The sequence below is a fragment of the Silurus aristotelis genome (genome assembly GCF_946808225.1).
Source record: "Silurus aristotelis genome assembly, chromosome: 19".
Lineage (NCBI taxonomy): Eukaryota > Metazoa > Chordata > Actinopteri > Siluriformes > Siluridae > Silurus > Silurus aristotelis.
The window spans coordinates 5,130,244-5,139,885 of NC_139592.1; the positions used below are offsets into that span (position 1 = coordinate 5,130,244).

Below are 9,642 nucleotides of genomic sequence, written 5' to 3' on the forward strand. Positions count from 1 at the left end.
TAATATAAATCTTAGTTCTAAACTCAAACTAAACCCCTGAACTTAATCCTAAAATGTCCCACAAATCATTCCACCTCTAAAACCGTGGGTGAAAACCACAAACACAAGGCCTTAACCTTTAACTCTAAAGGATTGAGATTGTCTGTGTCATTAACCCTCATTCTTTTCTGTGATCCTCACAAGTTTACATGTGAATGAATTTTCATAAATATTCCAAAAGTTCTGAAATGAATGATTGTCTCTCTACAGGTTTCTCTAAAGGAAAAGCTGTCCAAAAAGGGAGTGTGTGCTGATTCAGAAGTAAAAGGAAATAGCATTTCCACTGTAAACCTGTGAACAGTACCGTCTTTCTCTGTCTTATACCCTGAGTGTGTGTGTGTGTGTGTGTGTGTGTGTGTGTAATCCTGTGTCCTGGCACAACATCTAAAGTGATGTGAAAAAGCTTTACCGGTAAGGTAGGATTTCACCAAAACATTTAGACAGTCTAAGAAAGTCCTCACACACCCATACACACACACACACACACACACACACACACACACACACACACACATCAAAGTGGAGTCAATATTTACCCTCATTTACCGTCAGAAGGTCGGAAAATGTACGGTATTTCCATTTCAAACCGAACTCCGACTGTGAACACTTGCTGTGTAACTCGGCTCTAAGCGATTAAGGTGTAGGGATTTAGGGTTAAGGGTGGTGCCAAATTATTGGGGCACACACACACACATATATATATATATATATATATATATATATATATATATATATATATATATATATATATATATATATATATATATATATATATATATATACAGTGGGTACGGAAAGTATTCAGACCCCCTTACATTTTTCACTCTTTGTTATATTGCAGCCATTTGCTAAAATCATTTAGGTTCATTCTTCTTCCTCATGAATGTACACATAGCACCCCATACTGACAGAAAAACACAGAATTGTTGACATTGTTGCAGATTTAATAAAAAAGAAAAACGGAAATATCACATGGTCCTAAGTATTCAGACCCTTTGCTCAGTATTTAGTAGAAGCCCCCTTTTGATCTAATACAGCCAGGAGTCTTTTTGGGAAAGATGCAACAAGTCTTTCACACCTGGATTTGGGGATCCTCTGCCATTCCTCCTTGCAGATCCTCTCCAGTTCTGTCAGGTTGGATGGTAAACGTTGGTGGACAGCCATTTTTAGGTCTCTCCAGAGATGCTCAATTGGGTTTAAGTCAGGGCTCTGGCTGGGCCATTCAAGAACAGTCACGTTGTGAAGCCACTCCTTCATTATTTTAGCTGTGTGCTTAGGGTCATTGTCTTGTTGGAAGGTAAACCTTCGGCCCAGTCTGAGGTCCAGAGCACTCTGGAGAAGGTTTTTGTAAAGGATATCCCTGTACTTGGCCGCATTCATCTTTCCCTCGATTGCAACCAGTCGTCCTGTCCCTGCAGCTGAAAAACACCCCCACAGCATGATGCTGCCACCACCATGCTTCACTGTTGGGACTGTATTGGACAGGTGATGAGCAGTGCCTGGTTTTCTCCACACATACCGCTTAGAATTAAGGCCAAAAAATTCTATTTTGGTCTCATCAGACCAGAGAATCTTATTTCTCACCATCTTGGAGTCCTTCAGGTGTTTTTTAGCAAACTCCATGCAGGCTTTCATGTGTCTTACACTGAGGAGAGGCTTCCGTCGGGCCACTCTGCCATAAAGCCCCGACTGGTGGAGGGCTGCAGTGATGGTTGACTTTTTACAACTTTCTCCCATCTCCTGACTGCATCTCTGGAGCTCAGCCACAGTGATCTTTGGGTTCTTCTTTACCTCTCTCACCAAGGCTCTTCTCCCCCGATAGCTCAGTTTGGCCGGACGGCCAGCTCTAGGAAGGGTTCTGGTCGTCCCAAACGTCTTCCATTTGAGGATTATCGAGGCCACTGTGCTCTTAGGAACCTTAAGTGCAGCAGAAATCTTTTTGTAACCTTGGCCAGATCTGTGCCTTGCCACAATTCTGTGTCTGAGCTCTTCAGGCAGTTCCTTTGACCTCATGATTCTCATTTGCTCTGACATGAATTGTGATCTGGAAGGTCTTATATAGACAGGTGTGTGGCTTTCCTAATCAAGTCCAATCAGTATAATCAAACACAGCTGGACTCAAATGAAGGTGTAGAACCATCTCAAGGATGATCAGAAGAAATGGAAAGCACCTGAGTTAAATATATGAGTGTCACAGCAAAGGGTCTGAATACTTAGGACCATGTGATATTTCAGTTTTTCTTTTTTAATAAATCTGCAACAATGTCAACAATTCTGTGTTTTTCTGTCAATATGGGGAGCTGTGTGTACATTCATGAGGAAGAAGAATGAACTTAAATGATTTAAGCAAATGGCTGCAATATAACAAAGAGTGAAAAATTTAAGGGGGTCTGAATACTTTCCGTACCCACTGTATATACTATATCCCATTGATTTACATGGGGCAGGATGCTTATTCGTGTATTTAGCTCTGAGAGGTATTAGAGCATGTAGTGGTCTAGAAACAGAGGTCCATTAGGGCCAGGTGTGTGTCTCTCCAGATGGGTACATATAAGATCAGGTTTTAGGCTGGGGTAGGGAATATTACCGATGGAATCATTTACTACTAGATGTACTGTACTGTCGCAGTAAAATATTCACACATACCCCCACACATTGTCTGTTTAGGGCTGCCTTTGGTCTCATTGGGGCAGGAATCCTGCTGCTCCAATTCTCAAGAGGAGAAGCAGCAGACAGAATGGGTGATGATAGGGTTGCCAAATTTACTCAAAATCAGTCTAATACTCCACAGCCACCAAGATCTGTTTTTCTGCAAACTGTATGGGGATATCGTGGCTACGATGTACATAACTGTATTCAAGGAAAAAAGAGTACATAGAGTTTGTATGTTATTATTCTTAATAACATACAAACTCTATGTACTCTTTTTTCCTTGAATACAGTTATGTACATCTTATACAAAGAAATGTATAAGAGTTTCGTCATTTGATTTCATGTAGACACGATTTGGTCGCCTGAGACAAATTTGGAAAAATCCTAAATGATTTCTATAATCCTAAGCTAAAATCTGTATTCTGTGATAGCTGGTTTGACATGTTCACCGATAGCAACAAAAAATTACAGATTTTTTTCCTCCAATGAAATTCTCCCAGTTTCAGAAGATTTCTGACTCTTTTCTGCAGTGTGATTCTCCTACAACAACCGTCAAACCAAGAACCAATAGGAGCGCAGAACCAGATGAAGCAATTAGCGTAACAAAATCAAAACACCTCAGGAAAACTTTGAAACGAGTCAGATGGGCAAAGCAGCAAAAAGAGAAACGTATTGAGTTATGGAAAAAAATTGGTGTTTGTATGATGTTTTTATTATCAGGGCATGTCATGAACAAAATAAACGCTACAAATTGTTTTTATTTTTTGCTAGCTACCGTTAGCGAGAGAACGCAGGTCTGAATGTGTCACAGATTGATGACGTAAAACTTCAAGTCTTTTTCTTGTGTGCACGTCGTACAGTCTGTTACTGTACGGTAACTGATATAGTACAGTGTGACATGGGATTCATGTTTGTACAGTCTGACAAGAGACAATCGCAAAGGACTATAAAAATTGCACAGTGTGAGCCCAGCATAACACTATATGGAGAAAAGTTTAATCTACAAGGGTGTTAGTAAAGTCAGGTACTAATGGAGCCCACTCCAGACCATGTAAAGCATATCTTCATGGAGCTGGCTTTGTGCACAGGGGCACTGTCAGGCTGGAACATTTTTGGGACTTCTAGTTTAAATGAAAATTAAATCACATCCAAAGCCCATTGTCCATATAACATATGTTATATCTTTTAACCAAGCAAAAATATATTTTTTAATTCAGCTCTTCAAATGGATCAACATTAAAAAACACAAGTATTATCCTGTGGTCTCTAGACTTGATAGTGCAACTTACAGCTTTGTTTTTGCCACTTTTATGACTAAACCAAAAACATCACAGGCAGAATTGGTATCCCCTGGTGTCCCAGTTCTATGTTGGTGCTCAATGGCCAATTTGCAGCCTAAATATAAAGACACTTTAAAGCTCAGAAATTCATCATGTTGAGTGGGAAAAGCTGCATAGAGCTTCCATTGAGTGTGAATAACACAGCTTGGTATGTTTTTCTGCTAGAGGCCCTGAGTATTTTTCCTCCAACAAGAGTTCAAGGCCATTTTTTCCCCTCAGATCTCCTGCTGCCTCTCGGTGGCAAATCACAATGTTTACATTTGTAGACAGTAAAGACTGCTGTTCCCGTCAATGAGATCCTGTAATCGCTCAGCAATATCAACACCAGACTGTAACTTAATCAGCAGCCAAGGACGAACAGTTGGAATCTTGTGAAGCTCTGTCTAGAACAGTCTTCAATACAAGCTTGCTGAATGACATCCTTTCAGTTCCTTTAAGCTTAGCTATGAAGAGAGATATGGTTACAATAAGCCCTCGTCCAAGTTACAGATAAAAAAAAAGAGTTTTAGATATTAAGCCACTAGAACAGCTTTATGTGCCTTAGCATTTAATCTACAAGTCTCCAAACATACTGGACTGACGATCACTGCCTTTTCCCTCAGCTGGTGTTGTGATGCTAAAAGACTTGAAATGCTAAAAGACTTCCAAAATTGCTCCAATAACGTTAACTGTGTCGAGATGTACTGAGTGCAAAGGTCATTTTCATGCCTTCTCCATGGGGGTGAAGTCATTCCATAAGACATTTACATTATATTTATGGCATTTGGCAGACGCCCTTATCCATGCCATTCATACATCTGAGAAGCTATGTGGTTAAGGGCTTTGCATAGAGGTTCAGAAGTGGCAGTTTGGTGTGGCTAGACCTTTAGATTCAAAGTCCAGATCCAAAATCCAATGCGATAACCACTAAGCTAACACCTCCCCATTAGAGACCACGCCCACCATAATAGACATGACTTAATTATACCATTCTCCATTTAGTGTTACTGTGACAGTGTTTAAAAATTCAAACTTTTAAAATAACAAAGGTTGTTACCGAATAAAGTCTTTGTTGGCTGAAAGTCTAAAGTTGAAGTTACATTTCAATATTACAAACTGTGCCTTTAAATAACCCTTCAACATTAAAACTCCAGCTTTAAACAAATATTAATATTACTAACTGCACCTTTAAACACATTTTGATATTACAAATTAGTCCTTAAAATAATCCTTCAATATTATTAACTGATATAACTGCATCTTTAAACTTATTAAAATGTTACAATCTACACCTTTAAACACACAAAAATATTATAAACTACATTTCTTTGGCTCTGTACATGTACCCTGAACAATGACAATAAAGTTGAATCTAATCTAATCTAATCTGAACCACTACTTTAAATAACCTTTTAATATTACAAACTGCACCTACAAGCACATTAAAATATTACAAACTGCACCTTTAAACTCATTAAAATATTACAAATGCACCTTTAAACACAATAAAATATTACAAACTCCACCTTTAAACTCAATAAAATATTACAAATGCACCTTTAAACACACTGAAAAAAAATATAAACTGCCCCTTTAAACACATTTAAATATTACAAACTTCACCTTTAAACTCATTAAAATATTACAAACTCCACCTTTAAACTCATTAAAATATTACAAACTCCACCTTTAAACTCAATAAAATATTATAAACTCCACCTTTAAACTCAATAAAATATTACAAACTCCACCTTTAAACACACTGAAAAAAATATATACTGCCCCTTTAAACACATTAAAATATTACAACCTGCACCTTTAAACTCATTATGATATTGCAAACTTCACCTTTAAATACATTAAAATATTACAAACTGCCCCTTTAAATAAACCCTCAACATCAATAACTACACATATAAACACATTAAAATATTATAATCTGTCCCAATAAACACATTAAACAATTACAGACTGCCCCTTTAAACACATTCAAATATTACAAGCTGCCTCTTTCAATCAATTGTTTGCACATAAAACTGCACCTTTAAAACACCTTTCAAAATAACAAAAGGCACCTTTCAAAATACACTTGAACTATTTCAAGCTGCATCTTTAATAACTGACTACATGTTATACCTGAAGCGACTTGTTATTTCTCACACATTTTCTTTTTTTTAAATCTGACCACAAATTTTCCAGGATGTTTTCCAAAATATGGCAAAAATAATCTTTGAAGACAAACAATTCATATTGTGTGTTCTCGTTGGGACAGAATTTCCCTGAAACACAAACTCTTCTTCTTTAAGTATAGTTTGATGCTATAGCACGGTATATTGCAGAATTGATCATCAGCACATTTCCAAGATTCCATTTAATATTGTGTTGATTATGAGAAGTTTGAATGAAATCTATTCAAATCAATCTGATCCACAGTGCCGCTGGTCACATGACTGGCTCGTGAAAATGGCTTGCTATTTTGAAAGTAAACGACGGTATGAAATGTTTACACCCCGGCTCACCCTTTTGTTTATCCTTTCACGTGAGCCGAAAGATTATTTTTATTTTATTTTTTTTATGATGGAACATTTCACTCGTCCTGCGTCATCGTTTCACTATCACCGGCCATCTGGCGCGGCTTAGCGCTTAGCGTGGGCTAATGTCCAGCTGACGTGGAGAAACTCAATCCGCAATACTCTACGCACACATTCCCATCGGATAGCGGCCTCGCGCACAAACACGCACGTACACATGCGTTGTAGGATGAAATGCATAGGCATGGAGAATGTCTGTCCTGTCCGTAACGCACTTACTGCAGCACTTCGCGGACCGGATTATCTCCGATCTGCTCCAGCTGTTTTCTGTTCCTTTCGCTATGCATAAAGCGATCTAGTGAGTTCCCAGATCATGAAACATGGCGTGCGGTTCACAACTGTCACATCTGCACATGAGGCTTCATAACAACTCTTTAATAACAATCTTATTACACACTTTAGTGCAATCCAGGTCTGTTTGGCATTACAACATGACAGCAACACACAGCACGTGGTTGCAACACGGGGGGAGAGAGAGGGAGAGAGAGAGAGAGAGAGAGAGAGAGAGAGAGAGAGAGAGAGAGAGAGAGAAGTAATAAAAGAGTTAAGATTGACTGAAAGGAGGAGTGTTCAAGTTTGATAGGGATTCGTTGAATTAATCAGCTTGAGATGGTAAGAAAGAGAGCGAGAGATTGGTGGGATGACAGAAAAAGCGATAGACTGGGGAAAAAAAGTTGAGATGTATTTTGCAGGAAGGATTGAAAGAAAGGAAAAAGGAGCATCAGATTCTTCGAAAGATAGAAGTGATCGAGACTAAAAGAAAGGAATTCACAGAAAAACAAAAAATTAAAGACTGAAAGCCTTTGAAATGTTGACCAAAAATGTGCAGATCTTGAGACAGAAAGAAAAACCGAGAGATGGTGAGGACAAAGATGATGAGTGATGGAGATACTGAAAGAGAGGTACTGGAAATGCCAGTAAAAGACAGTGGACAGAAAGAAAATCAGACAGGCTCATGAAGGGATTACATAACAGTTGAGTAGTGATTGGGAGAAAGGGGAAAAAAAGAAAGGGAAATAGAGAACAAGGATTGAGAGTGGATGTCGAACAAGATGGAGAAAAGGATTGAGGTGGAATGGAGAAGGAGAAAGAGAGGGGGAGAGAAATGAAGGATGAGAGATAGAGTGGGGGGTTCAGTGAATAAGGCTAGAGGAGGGATGCTGGGAGAGACTTAGAGAGTGAACGAAACAGAAAGAGAGTAGAGGAGTGAGAGATGGAGAAGAGAGAAAGAGAGAACATGAGACTCGAAAGGAGCAGGTGTAGTGTGTGTATGTGTGTGTGTGTCTGTGTGAGTGTAAAGTATGAATGAAGGGATGTAGGGAAGATAGATAGATAGATAGATAGATAGATAGATAGATAGATAGATAGATAGATAGATAGATAGATAGATAGATAGATAGATAGATAGATAGATAGATAGATAGATAGAAGCGTGTGTGTGTGTGTGTGTGTGTGTGTGTGTGTACTTACAGGTAAGAAGTAAGGGGGTTTAGATCCTCAGGGACGGATGATAGTCCAAGTTCGGAGCAGTCGGTGATCAGCAGAGCTCCTTCCTGTTGACATGAGCACACAGAGGGACACACACTCGTGCCCACAGCTGCACCAACGCTGCCCACCACACACACCAACAGCAGCTCCCGCAACATGAGTGTGTGTGTGTGCGTGTGTGTGTGTGTGTGCGCGTATGTGTGTGAATATATGTTGATGAGTTTGTGAATCTGAAATACTATATGACTGTATAGCTATCTGTCTTGTTGAGGTTTTAGAACTAACTGTGTGTGTGTGTGTGTGTGTGTGTGTGTGTGTGTGTGTGTGTGTGTGTGGCTGTATGTAAATATGTGCTGTGAATGAGTGTATGTGTGTGAATGAGTGTATGTGTATGTGTGTATATGTGTGTGTATGTGTGTGTTCAGATGCCGTAACTGAACAACTCTGAGCCTCCCCTCTGAGTCTCTGCACATTTATTCTGTCAATCCAAATCCCGAGTGAACGAGTGAGAAGGGTGTGCAGGCCTCTCTCTCTCTCCCTCTCTCTTTTTCTCTCTCTCTCCCTCCCATCCCATTTAGAAGACATTCACCTATTGTAGTGGAAGTGTGTATGTGTCATCTGATTGGCTGGAGCTTTGAGGATGGGTGGAGCCGCCCTTCACACACCCCCCTGCTAGGGAGCGCAGGTCTCTCTCTCTCTCTCTCTCTCTCTCTTTCTCTCTCTCTCTTTCTCTTTTTCAGGCAGATGAAGAAGGGAGAGAAGTTGCCTCCACTCTCTACAACCCAGAACAACACGGTGCACAACCTAATGTAACACACTTTTACTTATTACAGCATAACTACCAATGCAAAAATCGATAACACACAATGACACACTACAAAATACTATAACACACTATGCAACACACTATAACCCACTAAATACTGTAATCCACTACAACATGCTATAAAAGACTACACAACACACTATAACACACTAAAATGTGTTATTTTACACTAAACAACACACCGTAACCCACTACAATGTGATGTGTTATAACACTACACAACACACTATAACACATTACAACTAGAGGTGGCAAAAGTACACACATCCTCCACTCAAGTAGAAGTACAGATACTCATGTTTTAAAAGACTGGTAAAACTGTCACTCTGGTAACTGGACCTCACATCATATTCAAATTAGGGCTGATAATCAATTAAAATATTTATTCGCAACTTAATCGCACATTATTATCTGTTCTAAATGTACCATAAATAAATTTTTCAAAATGTATGTTTATTATTAGTGAAACCAAATTAAATAGAGTAAGAAGACAAAATATTATTGTAAATGTTTTAAAGTAATAATGGTTGTTCTAATTTACGCAAAATTATCAGGACACCAAAACAGAACTTTTGTTATGTTTCCACACGGACGGTTAATGAGGTGAAACCAGAGAAACTGTATCACTTCTAACTTTCATACGGATTACATAATGACAGAATATTTGTTTTTGATGTGAATAGGTTTATTTAAAATATATTTTTCGAGTTTTCTATTCATATATTTA

At 38.8% G+C, this 9,642-nt stretch overlaps 1 protein-coding gene across 1 annotated transcript in view; it reads right to left on the reverse strand.

Annotated features, from left to right (window-relative positions):
- The window catches only part of lgr6 (leucine-rich repeat containing G protein-coupled receptor 6), an 87,433-nt gene extending 78,279 nt beyond the window's left edge, over positions 1 to 9,154 (reverse strand). The window contains exon 1 of the mRNA XM_083521110.1: positions 8,072 to 9,154. Coding sequence (XP_083377236.1) covers positions 8,072 to 8,247 — 176 coding nt within the window. The 5' untranslated portion in view covers positions 8,248 to 9,154. The remainder of the gene's footprint in view (positions 1 to 8,071) is intronic.
- Positions 9,155 to 9,642: the final 488 nt, after the last annotated feature.